Source organism: Papilio xuthus, unplaced genomic scaffold (genome assembly GCF_000836235.2).
Source record: "Papilio xuthus unplaced genomic scaffold, Pxut_1.1 DF827597.1, whole genome shotgun sequence".
Taxonomy (NCBI): Eukaryota; Metazoa; Arthropoda; class Insecta; order Lepidoptera; family Papilionidae; genus Papilio; species Papilio xuthus.
Window position 1 is genome coordinate 2,206,688 of NW_013531052.1, and position 19,199 is coordinate 2,225,886.

The following is a 19,199-nucleotide window of genomic DNA, read 5'->3' on the forward strand; positions in this document are numbered from 1 at the left end:
AGAGTAGGTAGTGTTTTATCGGTTTTTCGATAAATTCATAAAATTTAAATATTTAAGTATTTAAAGGATTTTATTTCAGATAAGTGTATGTCCACAAGTTCTATGAAAATTATAAATTTTGAATATATACTAACAAGGATAATAAACAGGCGTCGTTAATGAACGAAAAAATAAGGCTGCAAAAGCATATGACAAAAATTGTTGATTGTCGTATTGTTGTTGTCGTCGAATTATTAAACTAAATAAACATAATAATTGCGTAATTTTTGTATTTATTAAAATGGAGGTGTTAAAACAAAAAAGTTACATCCTCGGAGCAAGGAATGATTTAATCTTTTTTTTTGACTTGACTTGAGTTATTAAATGACATAAGATTGTTACACGTGTTGTGTTTTGCGCATATAGCGCCAGTGGCGACCTCGTACATATTTTGTATATCTTGTCAGGCTAGGTTAAACTAAAATGTGAGCGCTGCCATTATTCTACATAAATAATGCCAATTTTTGCAGGCATATCATGCTGACACTAACATATTTAAGAACGCATACTGACTCAAAATTTTCATGTACAAGATAAGCAAGCCAAAGTACAACTTATTTTTTACGCGTTTATAATTTAAATTTGTTTGTAGAGGCGTGTGTGCACGACAGATCCATCTAAAGCCATTTAAAAGCAAGACTCAAAGATTTTCTTGATTAAATTTTAATTCTAATCTGTAGTTTAAAAAGCACAAGCACTGACCTCTATAAATGGACTGCCTATAATACGTAGTATTTTGTGTCTATTTGATTTACGCCATTTTGGCGCTGATGGTATTTTTTTTATCATAAGGTGGCAAACGAGCGAGCGACCACCTGAAATCGCTGAAATAGCGAAGTGATCGTTGCCCATACATACACGCAATTGCATATGCGTTGCCTACCTTTAATCGACGGTGGAGAGGATGCACAGAAAGAAGATATTTTCCCTTTCTATGCAAATTGAAGTAATGGCGTGGATTCGAAGTAATAATATAGATAAAATTAACTGTTACATAACATAAACAGGCGCGTTTAAATCGGAACGTAGCAAAAGCTGACATTTCCAATCAATCACCTATTCTAAGATGGCACAAAGGCAGAAATGGATGCCTTATTCAAAACTAAGGTTAAAGACAGTTAAAGACATTTTATATACTGACATTTTATATACTCTTTGGTTAAAGAGGAAACAAAACCTATCATAGACTAAGAATATTACCGTGAACAAAATGACAACCATAAACATTTAAATATATTTTTAAAAACGCCATTGTAAGTACAAACTCCACCTCCACTCCTCTTCCAGTAACTTGCAATATGTTCCTATCTTCACGTTATTGTTCGATCATCGTTCGTCAATCAAGCGGTTTATAATTTAGCTTTATTTAACATTATCCTTCAATGTTGTGTTCTTAATTAAATTGTTTTTACACCAGTGTTAAATTAACACTGCACGGATCATTGTTATTGTTCCATATTATCAACTATGTTTGCAAACGTGCATATGCTTTGTTGTGAGAACCACCTTTATCTCCTGTCATTTTAAGCTTTAACAAGTAAATTTTTTGATAATGAAACATAAGTTACCCGTCTAACTTTAGGCTATTAACGTTGCAAAAGTGTAGGTTAATAAAACATTACTATTTGTTGATGTATCGTGATGAGAGTGGTGTTTCCAATCGGGGTGCTAATCAGGAGAATGTGTGGTGGCGTTTAGTGTCAGAGAAGATCAAAAATTGGATTCAGAATGGAAGCGGTAAAGGATGAGGATCGTTGGAGGCGGCTGTGTGCGTTAGAGGAATTACTATGCGACCCTCAGTCCACCGGCAACGTGGATAGCTTGCTCGACACAGTGACCGCACTCGTCGCCGACTGCGATCATCCAGCTATCCGACGCATGAAAAATGTCGAGGCGTACACCAGTAGATGTAAGTATGAGACGCAAACTGTGGATTCTATTATGATATTTTAGCCTATATAAATCTTGGTAAAAATTTTCACAAGAACAATATTTTTCCCCAACTCATGCAGCAACTCATAATAATCTAATGCATATATTTTAGTACGATATGATAATGCATGTGTAATCTTATCTCTTTATTTATGTTTATAACAATTAACAAGTAAATATGTTAATGATTAAAGATTTTTTTATATTTATTATCTAAACTATTCAAGACGTGTAAAGATGTAATTTGCATGAGTAATAGTTTACTTACATTTTATAAAGAAAGATAAACTATTTTCAAAATTAGGCAAAACAATTGTAGAATGTTTCCTATGTGTATAACCAGACAGATTTTGATGAAATCTGAGAAAAAAAGATTATTCCTTTATAAAAGAAATTTTGCATGCACACAGCATTTAGTATCTTATAGAGGTGTGACTAGCACAAAAATACACATTGGTTTTAGCTAATTTACCATTAAAAGGAGCAAAAAATTAAATGTTACATACTTTTTAGGGTTCCGTAACTCATAGGAAAAAAACGGAACCCTTATAGGATCACTTTGTTGTCTGTCCATCTGTCTATCAAGACCCTTTTTTAACATTAAATTCACAGAGTAATTCATTCCACTTTTATACTGCTGATAGCTACTGAACAATTGTTCGAGATTATTCTTCACAGAAAATCAAAAAATGTGAAACAGCAATGTAATTTATGTTATTATGACATACTAGCTGTTGCCTGTGACTCCTTCCACACATAGTATTAAACAACTTAGTAGCTTATGTGTTATTCCAGACTATGTTCTACATCAATGCCAAATTTCAGCGAGATCCATGCAGCTTTTCTGGAGATACCTTAAAACAAGTATCCATCTATCCATGCACACATTTGCATTTATAATATTAGTAAGATATATAATAGTACCATTTGTTGATAGACTTTTTATTAAATACATTTGAGTATGTTCCATCTTATCTATTATCTGTACAAATTAATTGTTTTTATTATAACTAATTATTAGTACTAATGAGAAACAGTGTCATTTAAGAAAGGTACAAATCATGTTTGTTATCTATGTAGTACATATGACCATTGACCTCGTAATTAAATAATGCATTTGTTATGACAAGTATGTATGCATGTTTATTAATTTCTAACTGGTAGGAATACTACTCTCCACAAATTTCAAATATATTGTGAATTGTCAACCCGATGAAAATATATTTTTAATTTCAGTTGTTCAAGTACAGAGTTGTTTAGTTTCTTTTTGATTAATGTATATAATCAAATGTTAATCTTTTTTGTTATTACATATAATTTCTAAACATGGACTGACTATCTAACACTATCTTCTAGAAGAAGAAGATCTGACACAATGGGCACAAGTCTAACCAAATTATGACAAATCGCTAGCACCCCCTGTTAATGTCAACATCCTCTTTGTACTGTAGCTGGAATGTTATTTTTTCTTTTTTCAAGTAATTTTCTATGTCTATGCACATTTTGTATATATTCTGATAGAAGTAATTGTGATGGAAGGGCCTCTTAGCAGTTCAAATAGCAGTGGTTGACTATATATTTCTGATAGAACCAACTGTGCTCTCACTGTTGCAGCTATTCTTGTTTGACGATATGTTCCTATTAAAATATATCATTTTTGGCACATAGTTTAAAATGTTTTATTAGCTGCCTTCATTTCATCTGTTCCCTGATAACTGGTTTAAAACATAATTGTACATTTGAATAATTTTTTGTTTGTTTTAGATGAAGAGTTTGCATCAGACATAGTTAATCTGCGTATGAAAGCAGCCGACTTTGATTTAATAAAAGTGATAGGTCGAGGAGCATTCGGTGAAGTTCAGCTAGTCAGACAAAAGTCCACACGGCAAGTTTATGCTATGAAACTTCTGAGTAAAGTGGAAATGATTAAGAGGTCCGATTCCACATTCTTTTGGGAGGAACGACACATAATGGCGCATGCCAATTCAGAGTGGATCCTCAAACTTCACTTTGCGTTCCAAGATCAAAAATATTTATATATGGTGATGGATTATATGCCCGGTGGTGATCTTGTTAGCTTAATGTCTAATTTTGATATACCAGAGAAATGGGCAAAGTTCTATACAATGGAAATAGTTCTGGCTTTAGACGTAATTCATGGTATGGGTTTTGTACATAGAGATGTAAAACCTGATAATATGTTAATTGATAAATATGGCCATCTGAAGTTAGCAGATTTTGGTACTTGCATGCGAATGGGCCATGATGGGTTGGTGCGTGCCAGTAATGCAGTGGGTACACCTGATTACATTTCACCTGAGGTGTTACAGTCTCAGAATGGAGAAGGGGTTTATGGGCGCGAGTGTGATTGGTGGGCTGTTGGTATATTTTTATATGAAATGTTAATAGGTGATCCTCCATTTTATGCCGATAGTTTAGTAGGTACATATGGAAAAATTATGGATCACAGGAACTCTTTACAATTCCCTGATGATGTAGAAATTTCGAAAGACGCGAAGTCACTAATTAGAGGATTGCTAACAGATCGAACTAGAAGATTGGGGAAAAATAGTGTAGATGAAATTAAACAGCATCCATTCTTTATTAACGACCAATGGAGTTTCGAGAATTTAAGAGATTCAGTGCCACCAGTTGTCCCAGAACTATCAAGTGATGATGATACTCGAAATTTTGATGACATCGAAAAATCTGATGCACTGGATGAATCTTTTCCCGTTCCAAAAGCTTTTGTTGGCAACCACCTACCATTTGTAGGTTTTACCTACAATGGTGATTATCAACTTTGTCGAACCGGTGGTAAGAGAAAACAAACTGATGTAGTTGATACTATTGCAAACAACCATTTGAACAATGTTGGATCTGAAGCAATTTTGCAATTAGAAAAACTTTTAGATAGAGAAAGAGACTCGAGACGAAACTTGGAGGATAGACAAGTTATGCTTTGTGCTCAATTAGAAGAATTGGCGCAGAGAGAATCTAGAAATAAAAAAATCATAGCTGATACTGACAAGGAATTGGCTTTACTTAGGCACGACTTAAAAGACATCCAGAGGAAGGCCGAGGCGGAGTCAGATGCTAGACGGAAGGCGGAATTCAACTACAACGATATTAAACGGCGTTTCGATGAAGAACAAAGTAAGAGGGTTAAAGAGATAAACAACTTGCAAACTTATAATGATAAAATCAATATATTAGAGAAGCAAATGTCAGAGATGCGTGAAAAATTAAAGATGGAGGCAGAAGCTGCGAATAAGGCTCGAAAACAAGCCGCAGAGCTCAGCGCCGCTCAAGCTGCTGCTGCTGCTGTTAGCGACGGAACCATGGCCAACTTGCGTGCGCAACGTGACACGTTGGAGAGAGAACGAAGCGCTTTGTCCGAAGAACTCGGATCTATGAAGGCTGCTAAACAACGGTCAGATGCAGCAGTTACCGAAGCTAACAATAGACTAAACGCTGCACACGGTGAACTGGAAAGATGTTCTACAAGAATGGGACAGATAATGACGGATAATCGACAGTTGTCAGAACGAGTGTCCTCTCTCGAAAAAGAGTGCGCGTCCTTGACTCATGAGCTGCGTGCCTCTCAACATCTGTACCAGCAGGAACTGCGCGCGCACCAAGACACGCAGCGCTCACAGCTACTCTCTAAACAGGAAGCGAACTTAGAAATCGTTAAGGGTGAGTTTTCTACATATACGATTTTAATAAGAGCTTTTAGACAACTAGCTATGTCCCGAGAAGTACAATAAGCTAGGAAGCAATATAATAATATGTAACTATACTCCGTTTATTAAATTTTTGCATGCATCAGGAACATTGGAAAAAATATTAAAAGGTATTGTTCATTTTGCTAATTCTGTGTTGGCATGCATACAAGTTGTAACATAATTAGACCCTAGTTTTCTTTTCCTTGTGTAGAAGTAATTTATTGCTTTGTGTTAATGTCCTCTAAATAAGCAATGTAAATAAGAACCTATAGAACTTTTTAGTAACTGTTGTAGTTTTGCAAAACTTTGTTATGAATTATTGTTGTCGCTGTACAGCCTTGCAAGCGAAACTAAATGAAGAAAAGGGTGGGCGACAGCGAGCGGAAGCTGCATGTCAGGAGAAAGACCGGCAAATGTCAATGTTGAGTGTTGACTACAGACAGATGCAGCAGCGCTTGCAGAAATTAGAAGGGGAACATCGCCAAGAAAGTGAAAAGGTATAGTTTTTAAGATCCTTCGAGTCGGATGACTTAAATGTTGAAGATACAATTTCATTGCTCTTTTCTAATTATATAACACAAAATTGTAAGCGTGATTTTTTAAGATTGTATAATATAATTGTTTGTAGGTGATAGGCCTAGCGGCAGCCTTAGAGCAGGAGCGCACTGCTCGTCTGGCGGCCAGCGGGGAGACGGCGTCTGCGGAGGCGGCCGCGCGCGCTGCTGCCGCCGAGCGAGATGCACGCGCGCGTGACCTGATGGCCGTGCGCGCTGCACTGCATGACACCTCTGAGAAACTAGCAGCTGCTAGTGCAGAGCGCGACATGCACTATTCACGGGTAAGTCTTCATCATTTAACACTTCGAGTGCTATTGACTCGCCTCACGAGTTCACTTTCGTACCTGAAAATCGTAGTGATTTTTAAAGTGTTATATTAGCTGATTTTTTTTGTTCTATTAAATTGTCGTAAAACAGATATTTCTAAAGTTCCAACAACAACGTTGAGATTGATTCATTAGGAGTAATAAATGTGATCAAATTGTTACTTCATACGCAATGACTTTGCGTATGACGCAGATTAACGAAGTAAAGTACACAATGTTAGAATAGTGGGTGTAGTGTTCTAGACTAGAGAAATGGATCTCAACACCACGCCGTTTTAATGAAGTCACGTTATCAAATCATTCTTATTTAATAATTTATACAACTAGAAAAACATAACTGTAATTCGAAACACGGACTAGGCTAAAATGTAGATCACGAAGCTGCTTGTAGAATTATTCTATTCGTCAGCAAAATACCGGCACACATTTTGTGAAGGAACATAATTTTAACATACATTTTACAAATTCTGCATGTAAGGAAACGTCTTAACGTATTTTAAAATATTTATAATAATAAACAAATAAATGAGTCACGTAGCAAAAATGAAGTCGTGCGCAAAGGTGAATTCTAAAGCAGGTTTATAAGGTGGGACTTGCCGCGGCTAGACCGAGGCTTTTACTGTTCTTTGAATTAATCATAGTCTCATCACGCCGAAATAGGTTGTCCTCCGCTCTTACGACATTATGACTCACTTATCTGTTACATGTTTGAATATGTACAATACATAAGTATGTTAAACTTACTTAGTTTCGGAGTTTGTGATGACAATATATCAAACAACAGAAAAAGTTTTCTCTGAATATCACTGTTTACTCTTTTACAATTTTTTTTATCATGTAGTTGTTCTTGAATCTTAGTGCTTTGTACTATGCAAAATAATGGTGTTGTGAGATTTCAAATTTGTAGATTTTTATGAAGACATCTTGTTATAATTACTATATAGCCTGGAGTGATCTGATTATCCCACTGACAAACGACAACCTCTAACCGTGGGTTTCTGATACTAAAATTTCTGTGAAAATTATATCATCCCTGTCTTTTACCTTTATCAAAACAGAGATGACAATATGTTTTAAATGGAGATTTTAGTCTTAGAAACTCACGGTAAAAGAACCAACTTAAGTTTATACTCATGTTACGATATAACACGCACCTGCTCTCTAAATAAACATAGTTACGTGTTATTCATGGTTTATACTATATGTCATTTCTTTTAGTCATGTAGAAATAATTAGCCCTCATTCATCTTTTCAAGGAATAGAATTTATGGTAAAATTATTGTTAAGTCATGTTTTGGTCAGTTTAATTGGAATTGAGTTCGAATTGTTCCTAAAATGGTGGCGGGAATAACCATTTTGATGACAGTACTTCAAAATTATTACATATTAAAGTATATTTTTCATAAAAGATACCTATAATAACGCGTATTAGTTCTTGACAACAAAAACGTTTGCTTATTTAAAAAAATAGCTATCGCAAGAGAATCAGTACGCACGAAATTAAAAAAAAAATAATGTATGCGTCCTTTCAGGCTATATCTATGTATATATCTATGCCAAATTTTAGTGTTATCCATGCCGCCGATCTTGAGATACATTCTAACAAACATCTATCCATACATCCAAACATTTATAACATTATAAAAAGTAAGATCGCTTCATCACAAACCTATATAGATATTAGCATGTTTACCAGTATTGAAAACGAAGTTCCTAACGTAAAGATTGAATCTAGTTTATAACGAAGCAATTAGACCTACATATTTTATGTGACATGTCATAACACACGTAATATGTCGATTGTTCACACAAGCACAAAAGATTATCAATACGCTCTCAAACTCCGCTATTAAATCAAAATGGTGGCACTCAACGAGTTCACAAGTTTATAGACAATTGTTTAGCGGCGTGATACGTAGGGTCATTGTTGACTTGAATCTTTGGCTCTTGTATCTAAATTTGACTGTTAGTATATCTTTTTGACACCTCAAACGAATTATATTAGAATCTAACAGTACGATTTCCAAACCGCTACGACTTAGGGTCCTTCAAGAAGCGAGCTTATCACCATTTCAAAGGCCGGCAACGCATCTGCGGTTCCTCTGGTATTGCTGATGTCCATGGGCGTCGTTGAACACCTCGGTGTTCCCGCTGCTCGTTTGCCCCCTTCTGTTATAAAAAAAAAACGATCCTCGGCTAATGCACGCGGAGTCAGGGTTTAGCCATATATTTTGACATTGAAAACAATTGATTGTGTCTAATTTATCAACTGCTGGGAATATGGGCAGTTTTAAATTACTTTCGTATATTTCGATTTACCCCTTTTGCATCTCATAAATGTAGGAGATAAATAGCTGATGTCGTGACTATTTTCTATATATTTTTTTATATAATATGCTCAAGTATTATGCTGAGATAGAACGACGTGCCCGATGCGCATGTTCGATGTGTGACGCAAGCATTACTTCTCACACGCGGTCCACAATGCCTCACTATGCTCGATTACACAAACGCTGCCGTGTTTACTACGATTTCAAGAATTTAGCGAGATTCATCATGTCAATTAATTTTGATTGCTTATGTTTATTTTTGTACATAATTAACACATTTTTTTTCTTTATATTATCACGGCTGTCTGACTGCTAACAATTAGAAAAAATATGGTAATATTTTGATGAGACGTTGTATCATAACTAGTAGCTTTGTAGCATTATCCCAATTAAATCCAAGTATGATAAATTTAAACCTTTTTGGTGCTTAAATCAATTTTGGTATAGCATTTTTCAAATATTTTGGCGGTTCGAAACTTTGTACGCATCCTTGCGCAGAATACAATTTTAAGTTAAACGGGGTGAAAATGGATGCCGAGGGACAGGATTGACCATCGATGACTTTCAGCCGCCAAAGTATTTTAATACATGCAGTTGTACCGTTATGCCATAGTTAAATTAAAATAAAAAGATAGATCAATTCTTCGAAAAATACGGATATGAAGTAGTGACTTCTAGATAAGCGTTCTGAGAATGCGTGCGTGCGTAGATGTGCTCCGTAAACTTTTATATCGCCTCGCTATGAAGTACAATTCGTCGCATTGTGCCGGCACAGTACCGTTATTAGAGAATTAATATATTAACAAGGATAGATGTTTCTAGAATATGATTGTTAAGAAAAGATGTGATTTTTTTTTCTTATCGTCACAGTTCTAGCTCGAATTGTTTAACTTTTAGACGATAGTTCGTTTCCCAAACAAAACGAAAGTAACACTTAATATTTTTTGATTCTGATAGTATCATACAGAATTTACAGTGAAGAGTTTTATTCATGGTACTATAAATGCGAATGTTTGGATGGATGGATGGAAAGATAGATTGATGTATGTTTGTTAGAACGTATCTCCAGAACGGTTGCAGGTCTTGCAGAAATTTGGCATAGCGAGAATATATAGGCTACTAATTAAGTTTTTATTTTAATTTCACGCGTACAGAGTCGCGGGCGACGGCTTATTACTTATATGTTAAAGGGAATAAATGATTATTAACAACTCTACAGACTTTAAGTAAAATATTTACACCACTTTCATTAAGTTGCTTGTAAATTTGCTAACAAATTCCTATAAGGACGGCCTTCAGAGATGATGATGGGTATAAAACGCAATTATTTATTAAAGTTTTAATGAACAGTAGCATGTTGACGTAGCTTTATTTCCCGGACAGCTATCGGTGCTGCGATTTTATTGCGCTCTTATGTTTTATTTACACACGTATTACATTGGTTTTAATTCGCTCTATAGGTTCACGATGAGCTTGTTTTGAATGACGTCAGACACTTACGGTCAGTGTCGCTGCTTGATTTAGTCATAATGCATATAAAAAACTATTTTGCATTTACCTACTGCAGGAACTTGTATGATTTTAAAAAGCATATAGAATTTATGATTTTTTAGATAAGTATAAACTAATTATGAATCTCCATTGTGTGATATTAGGCGGTATGTCTCCATACGTAAAGGTCACTACAATTTTAGATGATACACAAAATTTATATTAGACGGCAACTCTTTAATTTATTCGCTTACTGAGTACTTTTAGATATAATTGGTTAGAATTATTTGGCGCGAAAGACGCGCTTTCGTTACAAAACAAGTGTCAGATTGATTAATGAGGGGACATAAACGATGACATTTTAATAAGGGTAGTGTTGCGCCTAAACACCGGCACAGTGTCGGATTCATTGCTTTGTGTTTTCGTTATTAAAGCTTTTTACGCTTCGTAAATTTTACGTCGTTTATAGCTAGTTAAATTGTTACACCTTTTAAAGATTACATGACACATGTATGTAATATTAGTTATATGTGGTGTCCAGTGCGAGGAGCTGCGGTCGCAGCTGGAGAGCGAGCAGCACTACTGCGCGGTGTACCGCACGCAGGCGACGGAGGCGCGTGCCCAGCTGGAGGAGAGCGGCCGTGCCGCGCGCGACCTCGAGCACGAGCGCGCCGGCCTCATGCACCAGTTGCAACTCGCCATCGCGCGCGCTGATGCTGAAGCCATCGCAAGGTTAGCACATCACATCATACACCCCCTAGCTTTCTACCTTCACCTCACAAATGAGGATAACTCCTTTCATAAAAGGACCTTAATAACTTTTAAGATACAAAGGTGCATGGAGATTTAGAGCCAAAGACCAGGCAGAGCGCGCTTATTCAAACAACAATGATATTCAAATCATTATTTGTCATGCACCAGGTCTATAGCAGAAGAAACTGTGGGTGAGTTGGAGAAGGAGAAAACGATGAAGGAACTGGAGATGAGAGAGGCACTTGCACAGCAGAGCGGCGAGCTGGCGGCGCGCGACGCGCTGCTGCAGAGCCTGCGTGACCGCGACCACGAGAACCGCGCCACTATCGACCTGCAGAGAAAGGTTAACATTGCACTCTGTCATTCATTCAGTCATTCATTCAACCATTTCGCCACTCATTATAAATTTAACTGGTATTTTGCAGGAGGTGGACGAGCTTCGACGCAGCGGAACAGCATTGGCGGAGCGTGTGGCCACGCTGCAGCGGCTCCAGGAGGACGTGGACCGGCTCAACAAGAAGCTCAACTCGGAGATCATCCTCAAGCAGCAGGCCGTCAACAAGCTCGCAGAGATCATGAACAGGTAAATATTTTGATCTGGTTACTTTGCAGTAATGCTCTAAGGATACGACAACCTAAATTCTTTATAATTGTAGTAACTAAACATCGATTCTATTAAAACAGAAAAGACATGAACCCAACGAATACGAAGACGAAGAGCAAGATGTCGGTGCGCAAAGACAAGGACTACCGCAAGCTGCAGCAGGAGCTGACCCGCGAGAAGGAGAAGCACGACCAGCTCGTGTCGAAGCTACAGCGCGACCTGCAGGACGCACAGCAACAGCTCGTCGACGAGCAGCAGACTCGCCTGCGACTCGCCATGGAGGTAACAAAGGAAATATAAACAAATATTTTCAATGTACGGTTTTAATACTAATTTGAACGTGTTTGTGGTACCAGGTGGACAGCAAAGACGTGGAGATAGAGCAGCTGAAAGAGAAGCTGGCGGCGCTAACGAGCGAGACGGCGTCACAGTCGTCGGCGGACGCGGAGGACGGCGAGACGGAGCAGACGCTGGAGGGCTGGCTGTCGGTGCCCCTCAAGCAGAACATCCGCAGACACGGCTGGCGCAAGCAGTACGTCGTCGTCTCCTCCAAGAAGATCATCTTCTACAACTCCGAGAACGACAAGCAGAACACCACCGATCCAGTTATGATACTCGATTTGAGGTCAGTTTCATACTATTCAGATCATTACATTGATGATGATAAAACTAAAAGTTTTCTGTTCCATATTTGGGTATAAATAGTTTATTTTTTTTATCAAGTACATAGTACAAGGATAAGTTTCTCTACGTGTGTTTGTGTGTGTTACAGCAAGGTGTTCCACGTGCGTTCGGTGACGCAGGGCGACGTGATCCGCGCAGACGCAAAGGACATCCCGCGCATCTTCCAGCTGCTGTACGCGGGCGAGGGCGAGGCGCGCCGCCCGGGAGACGCAGCCGACGCGCCTCAGGACAGCGCCGACCATGCCGGTCAGTCGTTAACACTTTGTATACTAAAACGTATGCGTATACTGCGTACGCCTTTGTACCAGCATGTGATGTGTGACGTATGTTGCAGGTAACACGGTGCAGCACAAGGGGCACGACCTGGTGAGCATCACGTACCACATCCCCACCGCGTGCGAGGTGTGCACGCGCCCGCTCTGGCACATGTTCCGTCCCCCGCACGCCTACGAGTGCCGCAGTTAGTACCGCTTACTTATCATTTCGTAGCATTCCATTTTGATTGAAAATTATTTTAGCTGCTGGCTTTTGTCTGCTCCGTTTGCGCAGAATAAAAAAAGAGTGAAATGCTCTAAAACTACGCCAAATTTTAATTGATGTGTCCCGTGTATCCCATAAAGAGAATGGTATTGTTTAAATTATAAATTTGAATTTATTTTGTCAGGGTGTCGTATGAAGATCCACGCGGAGCACGTGTCGGAGGGGGGCGAGGGCGTGGCGGCGTGCAAGCTGCACGCGGACCGCGCGCGCGAGCTGCTGCTGCTGGCACCCGCGGCGCAGGAGCAGCGGCGCTGGGTGGCGCGCCTGGCGCGTCGCGTGCAGCGCTACGGGTACCGCGCCGCGCACCACACCAACCACGACCACGCCAAGCTCTCGCCCAGGTCCGTACACCTACTGTGTAGTCATGTAACCGCCTACAAACAGGTTTATTACTAAGCATTTATGTCGAATAAATAAACACAACAACTCAAGCTGTAGTAAAAACTATAACCAAGAATTAAAATAAATGAGAAAATTTATAATTGAATAAATTGTTGGCTAGTTAGGTTCTTTTGGTGAACTTTTGTTTTTTTTTTACATTAACATTAATAAAGGTTTTTTTTTCGAATAAATCTATGTTTTGACATCATTTATAATATTGTACCTATCATTATAGGGATTCGGTGCGGTCTAACTTCAAGCCGGCGTACCTGAACGCGTCGCAGCGCAGCTCCACGCTGCCCGCCAACGCCTCGCTGCCGCGACACTGATCATCTCACACCGTGTCTCTCACAACACATTCACCACTCTCATTGTCATACAGTACACCACTGTCATGTCACGTCCGCACATCCGATACGTCGATGTCATCATTGACCGCATTAATTAGGACAAAACTGCCTTTGTCTCACTATAGATGTCAACACGATCAAGTGTACACGTAGCAGTAAATATACAACAGACGTACAGAACATCATTTTATTTTATACATAAAGTACTCTGTAGGCTTTAGTTATAGTATCGGTGTTCGTCAATTCATTTAAAATATTCAAAAACAATTGTATGAACATAAATTGTTGGAACAAAAAATGATAAAAGGAATATTTTTTTAAATCGCTAAAATTAAGTATGATAAAATAAAATTTGATAAAGGACAGGTGACAGACCACTCTTGACCGTAGCGCCACCTACTAAGCGTTTTTCCTTGCACTGGAAACGTTTTCTTGATCGGACGATACTGGTATTGAATAATTTACTAAAACAAAATAAAAACGGCTATAAGAACATTTATGGCGCTAACAAAAACTTAATTTACGTGTACCATATACGGAATTTTCATTATTAACAAGGTTATGGAGCCGTTATGACATTGGCGTATAGAATGTGACAATTGCTATACGAATTTTGTTCATACACATTTAATCACAAACCACATCACTGTTTGATATATAATATATAACATAAATATATATGTAATGTAAAGAATGGTGCACATAAAGACCCCAAATAAAGACATGGACAGTCTTTTTAGTAATAGTTTTTTTGTTAGAAACATTTTTTTGACGTTTATGTCACGTAATGCTTCAATTTAATGCTCACAATAATACAGATAACATAAAAGTTTTATAAAAAAAAAATATAATAATACATATCTCAGTATCACGTATGTTCAATTTTTGTATGTTTATATTAATTTAATTATATAACTAGTCCTGTGGTATTTTATAGTGACTACAAAGTTCGGATTTCTACGTTTTCGGTCCCTGTGATAGGCGTAATGTTGTACTTACACATTTTGAAAAATTTATCGATATTTTTTGGATCTGAAATAGGGATGGTCGTTGCTGTAAAAACGTCGATATATCGTTTACAAAATAACAATTAAAAATTATCATTTTATAGGTAAAAATTTATGAAAAGTTAAAGTTAACAACGTTAACGATTTTGGAATTTTTGTGCAAATGTGTTGCATAATTTTGCAACATATTTCTTTAAGAAATTAAAAAAAATTAAAGCTAAAAATGTCATTTTGTCAATTTAAACAAACATGGCTATGTTATTAAAGTTATTTGATTGGGCATTGCACTTTTTACATATCGATTTTAGTAAACTTGCATCGATAGTAGTATCGATATAATGTATCGATCATCCCTAAGCTAAAATTGCATTTAATAAGATTGTTTATGTTATTAACAATAAAGTTATATTTCGTTTGGCATAGAGAATAAGACTATCAAAATTGCTTAATCTATATATGTAACTGTAACACTATCGTTGATTCGCTTCCGAGTTTTTTTTAATCGACATTATATTTATATGAGTTAAAAATGTTGAATATATGAGCACATTATCATTCAATTTTATAAGTTTTTAATTTCAAATTATTTAAATATTAGTTTTATTTGTGTTGATCGATATTGTTTTTTTTTAACTTTGTATGAGTAGATGTTGGATGAGTTTTGCTTTGGCGGTTTACAAAATGACGGTTGATGCGCGATTTGTATACGCTCTTGGGAATGCTTTGAACGGGCTTAAGGTTGTTTTTATTCAGGGACAGGGGAAATGTTACGTAAAATTCAAAAATAAGCTTAAAGAAATTTAAGGAATAATGATTTTAATGTGAAATCAAAAGTAAACAAAACTCAGATAGGAAATTCATTTTTTAAGAAAGGAAAGACGCAAATATTTTTTCCAGTCAACTTTAAAGACAAGAAAACATCCTAAACAGTACACAACATAGTGAAAACAGTAATATTAGAAATAATTATAATTTTTTGAAGGAGATTTGGTATATAATTTGGTAATTGTAACGCTCGGACTACGTAACGGTTTTTTAAGCTATGCACGGTTTTTTTTTAATTACCAGAAAAAATATTAATTAATGTAGAATATAGATAATATCTTAAACATAAGTTTTTTAAATAACAGATTAAAATTTTATAAAAAAAATCTTTAAAAATATTGGCCACAATATTTTTTACAAAGAAAATACTACGAGTCATATTGTTGAATGAAATGGCTTGGCTGAAACATAAATTTGCGTAAAACATTTTTTTTTCGATTTTGATGTGCATATTTTTTTGTGTAAAATCAATATCGTAAACAGTTTACGATATGTTTTTTTCTGGTAATTAAATGATGACGGTATATTTTATATAATGAAATATGTATTAAGTATATAACTCTAAAACAATACTGTGAATCTAAAGGAATTGATTTTCATAATATTAAAAAGTATTTATGTAAAAATATTTATCTATGTATTATAAATATGTATTTAAGTATTGAGCCTTCTTAGGAAATAAACAATGTAAGAGATACGAACATTTCAAATTGCCTTATAATTTACTTATCTTCTTCAGTACTTCAATCTTTATCAGTACTAAAGTGTTTTTAAAATGAAAAAAGCTAATAAATTGCTTACATTACCGATAGTATATAAATCAATTTAAGAAAATCTCAATTACTAGTGTTTTATAAAATACTAGCAGTTGCACGCGAATTCGTCTGCTCTGAATTAAAATAAAAATTGGTATAAAATATGTGTGCAACTTCAAATATTTCTTAAAAGGCTCGATATTATCATTGGCACTTATTTCTCAATACAATAAAACAAATTAAATATGTAAAATCCGTGCACAATAATATGGCTATAGTTTGGTATTACGTCGCTTCACACTCTTCACCCGTGGCATCGGTATGACGTCATCGCACTCGCATCACGTATTATTGTGCATTTTAAGATACACGTCCATTAGCCCGTGACCTACGGATTAAATGAATTTTAGCTTTGTCTAGCGATGCGGGCGGCGCGGATGATGGACGCGTACCTTTAATCAAACTCAGGGGCCCTAACGTAGTATATGTTAGTATAAGCATATGTTGCAAACAGCATTATCGAAGTCAGTGCCATATGTATGTTTTATTTCTAATAGTATATCTTTCATCTAGTTGCTCAAAACATATGTATGTTAAAACATGTTCGAAATGTCGCATCGTAATAATATACAGGACCATTTTGGGCTTCCCGAAATTGATTGATCAATTATATAAGAATTTTATAATAAAACAGTGTGAAATTTTACAAATAATTATTACTGTAAGTAAATATTTATATGAAAAGCAATAATTGAAAATCAGTGTCTTAAAAGCTCCTTAATTTTAATGTGAATTATGTATAGTGCCAAATTTTGTTCAGCTTGTATTATGAATACGGGAATATAATTTTTAATATAGTGTACAAATAACCTCGATTGAAGCTTGTTTTGCAAAGGTTGTGTATACTATATATTGCTTATGTATCACATATATACAACAATAATTCTTGCTTAAAGCGATGTACACTTGTAGTTGTGTACCACGTATGCGTAAGCTTGTGTGCGTAAGCAACGTTAGCCAATCAGAGCACAGAATGATGCGCAAGCGCACGTATACGTTACAAGTGTGCTTTGTACGCCTTAATTTATTGTCAGTAATTTAATATATATTTCTCATAAATAGTGATTGAAAAGTACAAAATGTAGTTGTGAGGGTACATACAATTTCACACGGCTAATAAATGTGTCGTATATCAATATTCCCTGCTTGTTGAACAGTGACCTCACTCAGGATCTTTTAATTGCAGTTAAATCCTTTAGTGTACATTAAGTATGTACATTATGTGATTTAAGTAAAATTTAAGACTCTTTGAACAGTGTCGACTCGAAGACACTTTTTATCGGTTCGCTGGATCTGGAATAGGGCGGTGCGACTCGGCGTCAGGCCACAGACACATGTGATATAGACGTGTCTAGAATAGGGATGCACTATTATTTAAACTTCGTTTATAATCTAATAAATAATCGTAAATATAAACTTACATTTTCTAACTGGATTTCTTGTTTATATTAGATATGTTTCATGTTATTAAAATTGTAACATAATTTGATATAATATAAATTTAAAAGACAGAGTAAATCATTATTTAGCGCATCCCTAGGCTGGAGCCCCGTGGTGCTAAAGAAAGCAGGCCTCCGACGTATTGTTGTTACTCGTGGTTCTTGTTAAAGATATAAGCGATGTTTATTAATGCTATAAAAACTGTTTACATTCCTCCAACAAGAGCTATGTTGAGTTTTGTTTAATTTAGTTTTAATATTTGACTCTCACGTTCGACTCTGTCGCTTGACCAGTTATCGCTTTTAGTTTTTTTTTATTAAGTTTTAGGTTTATAATCTGTCCGTTCATTTGTACGCCGACTTACGAATTACATATTAACGTACTTAAGTGTTTAACTCAGAATTCATTGTCGTTGTTGTACGCTTATTTTTGAGATGCATTTTATTTTAAATTATATTTTGATAGGGCAGCTATTGCATTCGTTCCATTCCATTGTACATCGATTGATTCATTTTTGTTATGCTTTCAACGAAAAATATGTATTTGTTTTAATTGCCAAAGAAATTTTGGATTTTTTTTATAATTGATAACCTGTTTGCTTATACTGCGAAAATTATATTTATAATATTTTCATTATTATTATTTTGTTTGATTATTATAAATCTGGTTAACGCATAATTATTAACAAATAGCGACATTTTTGTGAAGTATTTTTTTTAATCTGCTTTAATCGCCGCGTTAGAAATACTTCCAAATTGTCGTGAACGTTTTTATGAGCGATGTTTAATCCTCAATTATATATAAATTATTTATTTTAATTATGTATTTACCCCTCACTTCAAACGGTTTGTCATTTTTTTTAATATAAGTAAGTTCCTAAGGTTCAGATTTGTAAGCGAAAAAAAACTATCGATAATTGTCTATGGCCGTATCGTTCAGTATATTTTTGTCTCTTGCATACTCTGTATTGTGTTTGATTGTTAACTCAGTGAGGAATTTTTGTGCAGTCATCCAGTACTAACACCACGTGCCTTAGCTACTCTGCCCATCCCATATCAACTAGGCAAACTATGTTATATGTAATCGTTAGTTATTGTAATGTACATATGTTTTCAAATAAAACCAATATTTTATGGATTTTTTTAAGGATTTTGTATATTGTAAAGATTATTATTAATTTTATCATAAAATTAATGCCTTAGCTAATAAGAGCTACATTTGTGAGAAATAAATAACATTTTAAAAATCTCATTGTTTTATTTTAACGTATTTCATTAAACATTTTTTATTAATTAATAAATAATGGATTAATATTTTACAAACTACGACTTAAATCTATTTTAATTTGAATAAGGAATAAAAGTTTATATTTTTTAAAACATTCCAACACAAGCCAT

The 19,199-nt window shown here is 35.6% G+C and overlaps 1 protein-coding gene across 1 annotated transcript; it reads left to right on the forward strand.

The window, feature by feature from the left end:
• The first annotated feature begins 1,319 nt into the window (after positions 1–1,319).
• rock1 (Rho-associated protein kinase) lies at positions 1,320–14,049 on the forward strand. The gene is made up of 13 exons (XM_013312948.1): positions 1,320–1,948; positions 3,736–5,670; positions 6,036–6,196; positions 6,328–6,537; positions 10,945–11,135; positions 11,325–11,499; positions 11,582–11,739; positions 11,841–12,042; positions 12,117–12,385; positions 12,533–12,690; positions 12,779–12,904; positions 13,109–13,325; positions 13,601–14,049. Exons 1-13 carry the CDS (start codon positions 1,768–1,770, stop codon positions 13,692–13,694), a joined length of 4,077 nt encoding a protein of 1,358 aa, XP_013168402.1. The 5' UTR covers positions 1,320–1,767; the 3' UTR covers positions 13,695–14,049.
• The last annotated feature ends 5,150 nt before the right edge of the window (positions 14,050–19,199 follow it).